Source organism: Vanellus vanellus, assembly GCF_965231255.1.
Source record: "Vanellus vanellus genome assembly, chromosome: 20".
Lineage (NCBI taxonomy): Eukaryota > Metazoa > Chordata > Aves > Charadriiformes > Charadriidae > Vanellus > Vanellus vanellus.
The window spans coordinates 3,944,223-3,957,456 of NC_138925.1; the positions used below are offsets into that span (position 1 = coordinate 3,944,223).

General features: G+C 36.3%; 2 protein-coding genes across 2 annotated transcripts in view; both read right to left on the reverse strand.

Moving 5' to 3' along the window:
• Nucleotides 1-13,234, reverse strand: part of LOC309680013 (uncharacterized protein) — a gene marked incomplete at both ends in the record, with an annotated part of 47,987 nt that overhangs the window by 10,508 nt on the left and 24,245 nt on the right. The gene's annotated exons all lie outside the window — the stretch shown is intronic.
• LOC309679896 (arylacetamide deacetylase-like 4) lies at nucleotides 647-7,265 on the reverse strand (the record flags this gene model as incomplete). Its single annotated transcript, XM_082493349.1, has 4 exons — nucleotides 647-1,421; nucleotides 1,769-1,832; nucleotides 5,117-5,333; nucleotides 7,083-7,265. 4 exons carry the CDS (start codon nucleotides 7,263-7,265, stop codon nucleotides 647-649), a joined length of 1,239 nt encoding a protein of 412 aa, XP_082349475.1.

The window sequence follows — 13,234 nt, forward strand, 5'->3', positions numbered from 1 at the left end:
GGTGTTCCTGTTTAAGAATCAAGTTCCAAAACAAAACATCATTTCTCAGATTCCAAACAAAATCAAACCCATGCTAGTTCCAGTTTAGAACTTCTGCTTCAGGCAGAAGCCTTTCTTTTGGCTATGCTTTTTCAAGTAAATGGTAGTCTTTGTGCAAACTAACCCTAGAAATTAAAATGCATAGCTTCAATTTCACTATGCAACATAAGACTTCACAAAACCTGAGTCATTTGGCTCTCCATGGGATACCCTGTCTCTCACAAGGGCCGAAGTAGACCTCTGTTGTCTTCAGCATTTCTGGGCAGTTGAAGAATCTTCAGGAAGAGATGTTCTTGCTGCTTGCCTTGAATGTGTGCCTGCCATGCAATGATACTAGAATTGCTAGAGTAGAAGTGAAACGGTATGTGCCAGGTGCCTCACTTCTGCATCTCCATCTTATTGGTGTAGTTTTACAATAATGTTTTCTAGAATGAAATTGCTTTAAATAATCTCAACATGTGTTTGAGAGTCACTGCAGAAGGAGAAATTAGAAAGTATAAAGTGCAGTCAGAATCCAAAACATAAATCAAAAGTGTTTACATTCTTTGCCAAGTATAAATTTGCCAAGGATATTGTAAAACTTGCATCTTTGTTCCAAAAAATACTTTTATAAACTGTTTATATAATTCACAGTACTATCCATTATCTTTTTTCCAGATAAAAAGGAAAAAATCCCATAGCCAAAAAAGGCTAAAATTCCATGGAAACCACTCTCAGAATGATACCAGGTCACTTGAACGCCATTGTCCTCTAATCGCTTCTTGTATAACAGTCCATCATCCCTAAGCACATCAAACTCGCAGGTCACAATGTAGGATTCAGGGAGCTGGCAAATAATGGAGTCTTCAGCTAAAAGTGGGGAAAATGTTATTGCTAAAATTTCTTTGATTGCTTCATGGACTTCAGGCTTATATGAAGTAGGTTTCTGTGGTACGTAGCCTCTAATCTTAAATTCGTCAGGAATAATGTCAGCACTTATCCATTTTTTGTACTTCCGTTTCATACTCTCAGGAACATGGCAGCTTTGTAGGACATCTTCCAAAACTGATGGTTCTTTATTAAGATAACGAAAACAGAAGTAGATAACTAGCTTCCGAAACAACATGGGAACTGAAGCATTCTGCTGATACGAAGGCAAATGAAAATCTAGTCCTTGTAGTCCTGGATAGAGTAAGACCTGAGCACGTACTTTTGGGAGATCTCTTTTATTTAGCAGTATTTGGCAAATAACTGTAGCAAAATTAGCTCCACAACTGTCCCCACTAATGATGATGAGAGCAGGATCCACATGATACTCTTCCAAATTCCTCATGAAGTATAAGGTGGCATTGAGACAATCAAAATATTGTCCTGGGTATGGGTGTTCAGGAGCCAAACGATAACTGAAATGTCAAAGATATTGTGGTTATTGTCAAAGTAATTACAAAAATGTAGTTTGCGTTGTTCATGATTGACTGATATGGTAGTCATGTAGGTCTTTTTTTATGTAGGCCTACATTTAAAGGTGGTATTTCTTTTTGGCTTGTGTAGATTGGAAAGACAAACTAATGGTGTTACAGCTGTTTTTGAATACTTTGCCTATAAGCACATTTCTAAATTAAATTAAAGGCTAAAGCAAAAAATAGGGAGCACAATCTAAAATAGTAAATATTTTCAGCATATTTTTCAGAAATGTTTCAACTGTGAACTGTGTTATCATAAATACTTCTATGTAAAAATTAGCACTTACCCAACAGACACAACCACTGAGTTGCATTTTTTGGCAATATAGCGGCATATTCTTTCAAAGGCTCCTAAAGAGAAAGTTTATCAGAAATGATGTTGCAAAAATCAAATATCCTTTTGAAATGAAAATACAGATCCGTGAACATATGCTCTGTGGAGGGCACCACAACATGAGACCGATAAGTAACTTCTGCTATGCATTGCAATCTTTACATGCAAATGTATTTTCTGGTTATTGGTCAGTGGCTGTTAGGGCATAATATAAGCATGTAAGACTGGTAATATTAGGAAAAAATAAAAGTCTGTCTAGGCTCATATCACATCTCAGCTGGTGGTCCACAAAAGATGTCTAAGGAGAAGAATAAGCTGAGGACAAGCATATAGTAATAAGAAGCATACAAGAAGTTGAGGCTCAGGGCACTCCTGTGTCTTCGTATTTAATGCCCTTGATTAGTGTTTCTTCCCTGAATTATTTGAACCACTTCTTGAATGTACAATTTTAACATTAACAACTTTGTGCGGTGAAGAATTCCATAGCTTGCTTACGAAGGTGGAAAGAACCATTTCTATTTACTCAGTACCTGGAATTCACTACTTCCATTTGGTGACATTAACTCTTGTACTGTAAGAAATGGTGGGTAATCATTCCCTCTTTAACTTCTCTTGCTTCTCATGTTTTTGCAGACTTTTAGTTTATCTGTCTTTATTCATCTTTTCCAGCCTGAAGGGGCATAGTCTATTCACTTATTCTCTGTACAGAAGCACTTTTCTCACCTGTGCAACCTCTCTCTGAGTCATTCCAGTACTGCTCTATCCTTTTTGAGGTATGGGAACCAGAATTATAAGCAGTATACTATATTTAGATGCACCACGGATTTATTACAGTGGTATAAAGAAGTTTTTTGTGTTGTCCTTTCCTAATAATAATTCCTAGCATTTTCGTTTGCTTTTTGACTGCTACTGTGCACTAAGTCAACGTTTTCAGGCAATTTTCTACTATAATCTCAAGATCTCCTTCCTGCAAGGGAGTAGTCTGCTTAAAGGCCATTGTTTTATTTATAAAGTTAGGATGCTCTGTTCATCTGTTTGACTTCTCTACACGCCACTTCACCTGTCATTTTATTGACTAATCCTTTGCTATCATAAAGCTTTTCAGCCATCCGTTTACTACTTTGAAGGACTTAGTATCATATCAGCTTTTAGCATCTTTTCTGTTTTGAATGTATTGATTATCACTGGTCCCAGCACAGATCTCCTTATGGGAATCTAACAGGAACCTCCCACAATGCATCTTTTTTCTGTCTTTAAATCTTTTTTTTTTTCCAAATGAAAGACCTTCCTTCTTGTATCATGGGTGTGTAGCCTCTTTAAGAGACTCTTTTGGAAATCAAAGTAGGTTTTATCAACTCAGTCTCCTTTATTCATGTATTTGCGGACTTATTTTAAAAGCTTACACTGATTTGTGAAGCATGACTTCCATTTGTATGGATTTTAAGGAGCGAGTCGTATTTATCTGTCCAACGATTTTGTTCTTCAGTGTAACTTCTGCTAATTTGCTAGTTGCAGACTTCAGGCTTACTAGTATGTAGATTCCCCAAATCCTTTTAAAAACATGTCATTATGTTAGTTGCTTTCCTGTTACCAAGTACCAACGGGAATTCAAATGAAAGGTCACGCACTACAGTCAGTGTATAGGTATGGATATTATATTAAGCCGTGGCATGTGATATAGCTCCCTCATTGTGCTGATTGTGCAACAGCAATTGTGTTGTGAACAACAACTACTACTGTGCAACTTTGTGGTGTGTTTTTTTTCTGCCAGCGAAAGGAGTTCACCTTTCACTTAGATCATAGAGGTTTATCTTGAGTGCTCACTGCCACCCAAACTAGCTCTAGAACTAGAAGCATCACAGCTGGTGTCAGTCTGATGCTCCACCCAGACCAATGTGCTGTGCAATAAAACAAGGGCAGATTATTTCTGCCACAGTGCAGAATGCAACCTAAGTTACTAGCAGTTACATTATTGTTTCTGCATGATGCTGAACGAAGCTAGGTAGACTCTCAAACTCATTTGCAGATAACTGAAGTATGCCTAACATAGTGCTAGTGGAGACTTACCCTTTGAAACAGTAAAGGATTCAAAACCCACAAACTTCCCTATCTGACCCCTGGAATGAAATCTGAATTTCCATGTTGGATGCCTTGGTTTCCAGGCAGAGCAAAATGTAGATTTGATTGCTCGAGAGGAAATCCAGAACAGTTAGGAGGCTGAGCCAGCAGCTACTGAGACAATCAAAGGTTTGTCTCCCTTTGTGAAAAAGAAATAAAGTATTCTGTGGAGTGTTACCACAAGAATCAAACTCCCCCAAATTTATTCTATTTTTCATGTTCATTTATTATTTATAATTTCCTTAATTTTGATTCCTTGTTTGCATGAATGGGAATATATTTACAGATTTTTTATGTAGTCTTTAAATTCTTTCTTGGACTATGTTGTATCTTTTAGACTTCCTCTGATGCATGGAATGCAAGTTGAGAAACACTGACTTTTTTTAGTGTTTCTACACAAAAGTTGAGTGGTGAGCACAGAAGTATATCTTAAATTCTGTACTTTGAGGCCCTTTCCAAGCTTACAGGAAATGCTTCAGTCCAGTTGAGATCCAAAACTAAAAATTTCTTCTTGAGAAGTAACCAAAGCATTGTTCCAAAGAATGAAGCCAGAATGTGTTCTTTGTAGCGACAGCACTGCCATTTTCATGATACTGTAATTATTCGAGAAAGTAGATCTAGGCTGAGTTCCATATCAGCCTCAAAAGGTTTTAAGCTACATTTCCAGAAAAGATGGAGTACAGAGGAGAATGAGGGAAGAGACATGGATGCCAAGCCTTACTCCAGCACTGTCGCTATATCTTATTTTCAGATAAGGTACAAGAACATCCTGTGAGCTGAACTTCTCTCACAGTGACCTGAGCATATGTGTTTTGTTTTAATGGTCTCTCTCTGCCCCAGCAAACTATATCTTTCTCAGAACAGAATCAACAGGAGGAGGAGCAGAGTCCATCTGCTGTTAGCTGACAGCTGATGGAAGGTTTTCTGGATCACAGTTCTAGATTTAGAAGCCTCAGATCTGCTTTCACCAGCTTTGCCTGTAGCCCAAAGGAAGTAGAAATGTGGTTGCCCTTAACCATGCACTAGACTATTAATTCCACAAGGTGCTTTGCAGTTAGTATTGGGGTTGCAAAGACAATTGTCATTAGGAAGGACAGGTGAGATATTGACTTGACACATGTCTGAAGGTAAAAATGTAAAAGTTTGTATTTGATTTTAAAAATAAAACTTGCTGATTTCTTACTAATGCTCCCAAATGTGCCAGCGCCTCCATGAAAATATAGTATTCCTCTTCTTTTGCCAGTAGGTGGCCATTTAGGCTGATAAATCCTCAATGGTACCTCATCTACTTTGATATCTTTGATAAGAAGTTTTGAATCTCTCCATGGTGGTATTCCATCTAGCAGAACTCGCAATAAGCTTAAATCACTGCAGATCCCTAGCTTCTCCAAAATCTTTCCCTGTTGAAAAGAAAGAAGTCAACACATGATTTAGCACATGAAAGGTTTCAACTCTCCTTAATTAAAAAAAAAATATGCTGGGTTTATTTTATTGTGTTGTATTTCGGAAGGTACTGGAAACAGTGCTTCAGTGGAGTTACTGTTACTATTGAGAAGTCATTGAACAGTTTTGATTAAGTGTTGCTAAAGATTGTCAAAAAGTAATGTGTCAACCCCATTCCACATAGCCAGTTGTCCTCTTCCTCGTTGTTTATTTTTGTGCTTCTAAAAAGAATTATAAATGTATTTAAGCTAAAAATATGGGGGAAAGGAAAAGACTAATCTTTGATTTTGAAATAAGCATTCAAAGTGACTATGGGTGTGAGGGTGCTGAAAGCAGATTAGGACTGTAGTTTATAGAAGTAGGCTCTGCTAAAACCTGTGGGATTATCCTAGGCTCTGGCCAGCATGGTCAGGAAGACAAGTAGTATTTGTTTCTATTTCTTACAGCTATAATGAAAAGAGAGCAACATTTTAGAAGATATTTTAGTATTTCTAGTATTAAAGATACTAGATATCTTGTGTGAAAAAGTAGAAAGAAAATTGTGTTACCCTAACAAGAAATTTTTGAGGTATAGTGGGAAAGAAGAGACTTACTGTATTCAACCTGTGCCATAATGCCTTAACTTTAAAATCAACTGGTTTGAAGTTCAATATCAAAACAGCTTGCTATTTGTAAGGGAGCAGATTCAGACATCCCTTTTAGCCCAAGGAAATTAATGTTTTAAGACTAACATACATAGATCTAGAAGGTGTTTTAACACACTCACTAAGATCTTGTTTTGTCTTGATTTTTTTTCCTCTCTAAAAATCTGTGTTAAGTTTCTATGACACTGACAGTATCATACAACTTTGGAGATGGAAGGAACAAATTCCAACTTAATGTTTTTTTAATTCTGTAACACTTGCATTCAAGAAATGACTTCTCAACCCCATAACTCTTTGTGAAAGGGGGTAGGTTTGTTATTATCTTGAACTGGAAAAAATAGACAAAATTTTTGAAACTGAAAATATCCCATTTTTATGGTTTTTTCTATAATAATTCATTTCCACTTCCCATTTGAAAGATTTGTAATTTTGTCTCTATGTTATGGAGTTAATGGAAATGAATATTTTGGCATTACGTTAAATTCACTATCGTGTGAGTAAATATACAAACACATAGGCATTTTTAAAGAATAAGCAAACCCTAAAGAGGTTGGTCTTAAATATACCTATATCTTACTTTCTGAACTAGCCACACAAGAAGAAAGACCTCACCATTCCTATTTCATGTTATTGTTCATAGTACACTGTGTGTACAAATCTGAATATAGGTATGATTGTGGATAGTAAGTATAGAATGAAGCAAATGTGGAGTAGTGTAGGCTTGCTCTGAATAGATGGCATTATTACATGTACATGGAGTTCAATAGATACCATATACATAGAGTTAGTTATTTTTTGAATTTTCATGCAAAACAGTTTTCCAATGTAAAGTGGCTGCAGTTTGACAGATGCACTGAAAAATCTAAATAAGCTTTTAAGATTAGTCATATCAGTTTTATGAGTTAATTTAACATGATTTGGTTCATATAACAATGCTTACAGGGTTCAGGGGGGTGAATTGCTGTTTCTTCTTTTCTTTTTTTGCTTAAGCCATTATCTTTGTGCTACCAAATATCTACCAGAATGAAAGTGAAGTCCCCAGTTTTAAGAAAGTTAACTTACCAAGATCAGGGTTGTAATCAACATTGAGTGGAAAAAACGAAGCTTTAGAGGTTGGTCAATTCCAGGTGGCAGTTCTGAATTGAAAAGATCGTAAAATACCCCTCCCAAAAACAGCGCTGGTATTATAACAGGAGAAATGAAAACCATTCCTATTATTGCTAAAGTTGTATAAAGAGATGCCATTTCACTTCAGCAGAAGTGAACACTGACAAAACCTGCGCTGTCTTAAGCCTTGTTTCTCAAGTGGTTCTGAGGTGTCTTCACAGAAGACTAAGCGCTCAGTTCATAAGCAGAAATAAGAAGTTTATTAATGTTGCAATACCCTAATTTTCTCCACCCTTCTTTTGTTAATGATATTATTGGCAACACTTCCTTATACTAAAAAAGGGGAGGGGGAAATTTTTACTCTTTACAAAAGGTAAAATTGGAAGTACATGGAATTGATTTATATCATGAGTTCTTCACTTACGATGAGAAATGATTATTCAGAGGAGCCCTTATTTGAAGACTGTGTTTGGTTTGTTGTGGATTTATTACAGATGGACATTGCTGTGGTAGTGTTAAATTTTAGTGATGTGGGGCTACTTGCAGTTGTCATCAAGGTATATACTTCTCTGAGAAGAAAATATTCAAATCCAGATTTTTTTGATAAACTTTGTTTCATAGTGGTATGCACAGTGCAAGTACATCAGGGTCTCTCCAGATACATGGTGGTGTGTTTGTAAATTCAAGCCAGTATTGTTTCTGATCAAAGCTTTTCAGTTATTAAACTCTCAGAATTTTGTATTCGTTGTAATTCTTGTTTGTAGTTTTATGTAGAGGCAAGATGAATACATATATATATTGTTTGTGAGGGATGATTAAAGTTAGTGGCAGTTGTTTGGTGAAATAGTTTTTCTGGTTTGTATTCTTCTTTTCAGAATTTCATTTTCCCCACAATTTTAAAGTTACAGCTCCCAAACTTTTTTCCAGTCCTGGCTTTTACAATGAAATTCCAGTCTGAAAACTGAATTAGTCCTCAGCTTCATTAGCATGGTATTCAAAGCAAAGCAGTGATGACAGCTGATTTGCACAATTTTAGCATGTGGATTAAGAATGTGTGGGATAAAGCAATATAAATTTGCACCAACATTTGTGAGATAGGCAAATCCTTAGCTGTTCAAAGGCTTTTTCTTTGCTGCAGTTGGCTGACATGGAGCACAAATTTAGGGACGATAGTTACCGATACCAGACTGTAGAGTGTTCAAGATAACCACGGTCAGTGCTCATTCTGTCCTAAGCTTATCAACATTTATCCATAGGGCTTTTTCTGCAACACAGCAGGGTCATCCTACTGATGTTTTGAGTTATTAATTCTGTAAATAGTTTCTGTGTAGTGTGATATTATAGCACAGCCTGTGGGTTTTTTATTGAGTATTTGTTTTGCCGTATATTCCCGGCAAAACAGCAGAACAATACAGTTCTTACTAAGTGCTTATTTCTGCTGTCTGTGCCATCAATCAAAATATCCTGAAATGAATCACCACATGGAGATCAGCTTTGAATATTGTATTTCAGCATTCTTGATGATTTCTTATGTTTGAATCCTCAGAGGAGGATTCTGCGCTTTCAAAAAAATACCTGTAATCAAGAACAGTAAACTCATAAAGGCGCTTACTGCTGCAGTGGCAGTAAACGAAACTTTCAAGAGCAACCTATAACAATTTAATTAAATACCTGATATTTGGAATAGATCATTTCAGATTATGAAAGCTTCATACCAAAGAGGACATGTATGTCTACTATAGGTGCATGAGCTGTTGCCGACACTGTATTGGCAGGAGTCTTTTCTTCACAGTATTCAGTGAGTCAATAATTAAACACCTTTAATCAAAACAAAGACACCTCACAGATGCCATCTCTGTTTTGTAACTTTGATGAATCTGATAGAGTGGAAGCAATATTTCTTTACTGTCTTTTTTATTTAAGAATAAATTAAAAAGGGACAGTTTGGGGGTTTTGTTTGTTTGCTTTTTGATGTTATGCCCTGGCAGTTGTCTTCAGTAAGGATCTGTTGTACAGTCATGACAGTCTGAACAAAAACCTTCCAGTTATACATCATAGCAATTCTGTTGTTAAATAAATGTCGGTTAAGTAATGTTTCAGAATAATATCTTAATATTTTACTCTTAATCTCTTAATACATTAATATTTTACTCTTAAAGCAATGTGAGTATGCTTAGTTAGGGCATATTCTAACTGTATGCTATGTCAGCACCTCTGTCCTTCCTCCCTGTCCTTTTACCACAGTTTCCATGTTTTTCCAGAATCAAGCAAATTGCTTGGACTTAGAGCTACTCGGTCCTTCTGGAGACGGTCATATTCACAACTCTTTCGTGATACTTGGTGCCTTATATTCCAAAATGCTCAAGTGAGTCAAATAATCCTCTTGCTGCACGTCACATTTTTCCTGATGCTTGTTCAGAGATGCTTCAAATATTTCCAGTCTGGTCAGACATTTCTGTACCTGCAGATGTGTGGGTAGAAATATCTGTGATCACTGTCAGTCTCTCGCGTTTCTAGCAGTCAGCGGGTTTTTTGGTGTTTTTTTTTTTCCCAACTGGGAAACCCCTCTTTTGAGGTATTAAATTGTCAAAAAAAAGTTTTATTGCCTTTCAATCCACTCCACGAAGTGAGTACCTTACATCTTTGCACACAAAAAGGCTTTTTCTCTTTCTGGCAGTAGATAGATATCCATCTTGGGTAACAAGATACTAGTTGTAGCTCTTTAGACTGTAGGTGTTTGGTGATGTGTTTTGCTACATCCATTCTTCTGTTCTTTCAGCAACCTCATTGCAAAACCCCAGCTTCCACAAAGCCTCTACCTATCTGTAGATGAGAACAGCCTTGCATTAGCTAAAGAAGATTGAAAAGATTCCACTAAACTGGAGTAAATTAACACAGCCTGGAGTTTGGGATTGTCATGTGCATTAGGGATAGGCATACGGTTCTTTATTCATATAAAACAGTCAGCTACTCAGAGCTCACAAACTGATACTTTATTCGTTAAATTTACTTTTGCTGGAGACTGACATGTTTAATGTATCAGTTGGTGAGTACAGAATTGACAATAATTCAGTAAATTATTCCCATTTTCTCCTCAGTGATCCTCCATCTATGCAAGAAGTTAGTTACCTCTAAAATTCATTCTTTTCTTAGTTTTTCAGCATATTTCTAATGGTCACAGTAATGATGGGAAGGCGAGGTATTATAACAATACGACTCAAAGAAAGGTGACCTTTGCTGTTTTTTTCCCATGCTTAACCTGTCCATTTTTGTAAAGCTCATGTAGCTGTGGAATCACAGACCTCTTTGTAGATTGAGAATGCATAAAACTCATCAACTTCACATCAACTTCACATCAGCATAAGAGGCAGGCAGCTTTCAAACCAAACACTAATAAAGGCAAAAGTGTCAGGATAGTTGGTGCTAATGAGTTAAGCGAATGTCATGTTTTGCTGTTTTTCTTGTAATGTCTTTCTCTAAAATATTGTTTCCTAACACAGCCTACGGTTAGCCTATAGTTAGTTGACTATTGCGGAGCTATTGTGTGTAATACAGGAAATACTATGAGGATTAACTAAACTGTGGTAAAGTAGCCAGCTATAATGACTCAGGTATCGATCCCATCAAGTATAGCCAGGTTTAATGACTAGCTGGAAGGATTAAAGCTAAAAAAACAGGAAAAAATAATGTATTCCAAAGAAGAATTAAAAGCAGATATAATAGCTTCTGATACGTTCCTTTTTTTTTTAATGTACACTTCAAAATTAAACACTCAGGTAAGTATAATTTGCCTGGCTTTTGGTGTTTTGCTTGGTTGATTGGTTCTTTTATTTACTCCAAGTAATTTAGTAGGACAATTAGACTCTGTAGTGCAATTTAACTAACTTTGGTTTTACCAAGTAGAGCACGTAAGAAACTTAGTGTCCTCCAGTTCACATTTCTTTTCTTGTATTTATGTCAACAAATGACTGAAAGCATTTCAGACCTCTTCATACCTGTAAGCCTTAGTCTTCCGATCTGCGAGGTGGATTCAGTATGCCCTTTACAGTAACAATAAGAAGCCTTAAGAAATTACATCTTAGTATGTGCTCTATGATAATGGTTTTTAAAGGTGCTATGTACTTGCTTGATCTATCTCCTTCTTCATTTAGCCTGCCTCCTACCTACCTTTCGGTGTCTTCCCATTGTTATCTCCATCTCCCCACCCAAATTAGTAGCTACTCCCTATGCATTTTGCCCTTACTCATGACTGAAAGCCATCTTTCATTTAGTCTGCCGTAAATCTTTATTTTAACCTTTCTTCCTCTAAGTTATTCTTTGAAGTCTATGCCTTCCAAATGACTCCTGGGTTAAATATTTGCTACAAATTCTGCCATAAAAAGCTGTTAAAGCTATTAAAAAAAAAAATGTTGACAAATATTATGCATTAGCATTGAGCAGTGGAAATTCAGATCTCATGCTGTACAATTCAGGGCAGGTACATTTTGAAATGTTGACTCGACAGAGGGGTTTTATATGTAGCATTTTGAAATGTGGATGAGTTCTTGGATACAAGCGTTTTGGTAGCTGTGCAGTTGTGTTCCTCAGAATGGATGAAATCTCCTCCACACAAATGGGGTCCAAATAAGCTGCTCTGGAACATCCACCTTGGATTTCATGACAGGTCACCACACCAAAATGTATTCTTATTAAGCCATAAGTAGCTTGAATGTAAATATAAAAACTGCAACCTGCAACTGGCCTTAATTTGCTGTGGCTAAATTTGTCTGAGACTCATGACTCTAAATATTTAGGTTAGCAGTTTCTTCATTATCACGAGAGAGTCAGCAAACACAATGAATCAGTAAGTAATGGAATATCAGAGAAAGAAGATTGACAGGAATAAAACCAGGCACAGTTTGCAGGATTATGCCTATTTATTTCAGGAGCAGTACAGATAATGTGCATCGTAGGGAGAGAATAATGTTAAATTATTTTAAATAAATAATATTATTTATAAATAATGGAGTTAATAAATTCGGAATGTTTTCTAATTGCTTATTTTTCAAAATACTTGCTGTATATATTGACTTTTAACTACAGTGGTAAAAAGAGGTAATGTAAAGATAGCAAAGCAGAAGGTAATTGAAGTTGTAGACTTCTGTAATAAACTACTGTAGCTTGATTGGTTTTAACTTTAAAATTGTTATGGCTTAAAATGTGCTCTGTTATTAAACATACAGCTTTAGTACGTGAAGGCGTAACAACAGGTTCAGTAAAAATATTTAATCCTAAAACACAGATTGACCTTTTGTAATGTCTTTCAGGTACTCATATTCTGCACCCAGAACACCAAGAAGTTTGCCAAGTTATTCTGCCAGCATTAAAACATCAATTGTGTACTGACATCTGGTGATCAGAATGATGCATGACAATTTGCTTTCCCTTTCTTAATTTCTTTTAACATCTTCTGTAACACATAGCTGTTCAAATAGGGTCAAGACCTCCCAGCTGCACTGAACTTTCCAGTATTTCACTAGTTTTTAGGTCCTGACAATGTTCTCATCTGCTCCTGAATCCTTTTATTTGTAATATACTGCCACTTTACATTGTTCCGCTATGAGAAAGTGCTTCCTGCTTCTGACAGTGCAGGCTTACAGTTAATACAAGCTCTTTATGAAGTAACTGATAGTACTGTATATTCCCATATATCTTTATCTATATATAAAATATATATGCATTATTTTTAGAGTAGATGTTGTATTCCTTAACCAATACTTTTTATAACATCTGTAGTTCCAGCCTAACCCTTTTCCTGACCTCCTCTCCTTTCCTTCCACTTCTTTCTTTTATGTCAATGCCCAGAATTTTTCTGCTATATTGAGTTCTCTTTAAGCTTGCCTCAAATTCAACTTTCACCAGATATAGGCTTTGATAAATCATTGACCGTGCTCATTATACACTTAACCTGCAGATTCATGCCCTGTTAGCTGCCCTGAGTTGTCCTCAAATCGCAGTCTGTGTATTCATATTACCAGAACTTTATTGAGCCAAAATGCATTGCAAAACACTTGCCATAGGGACCAGATCTTTTATGGGTACAGGAGAAAACTCTGAACAGGTCATAG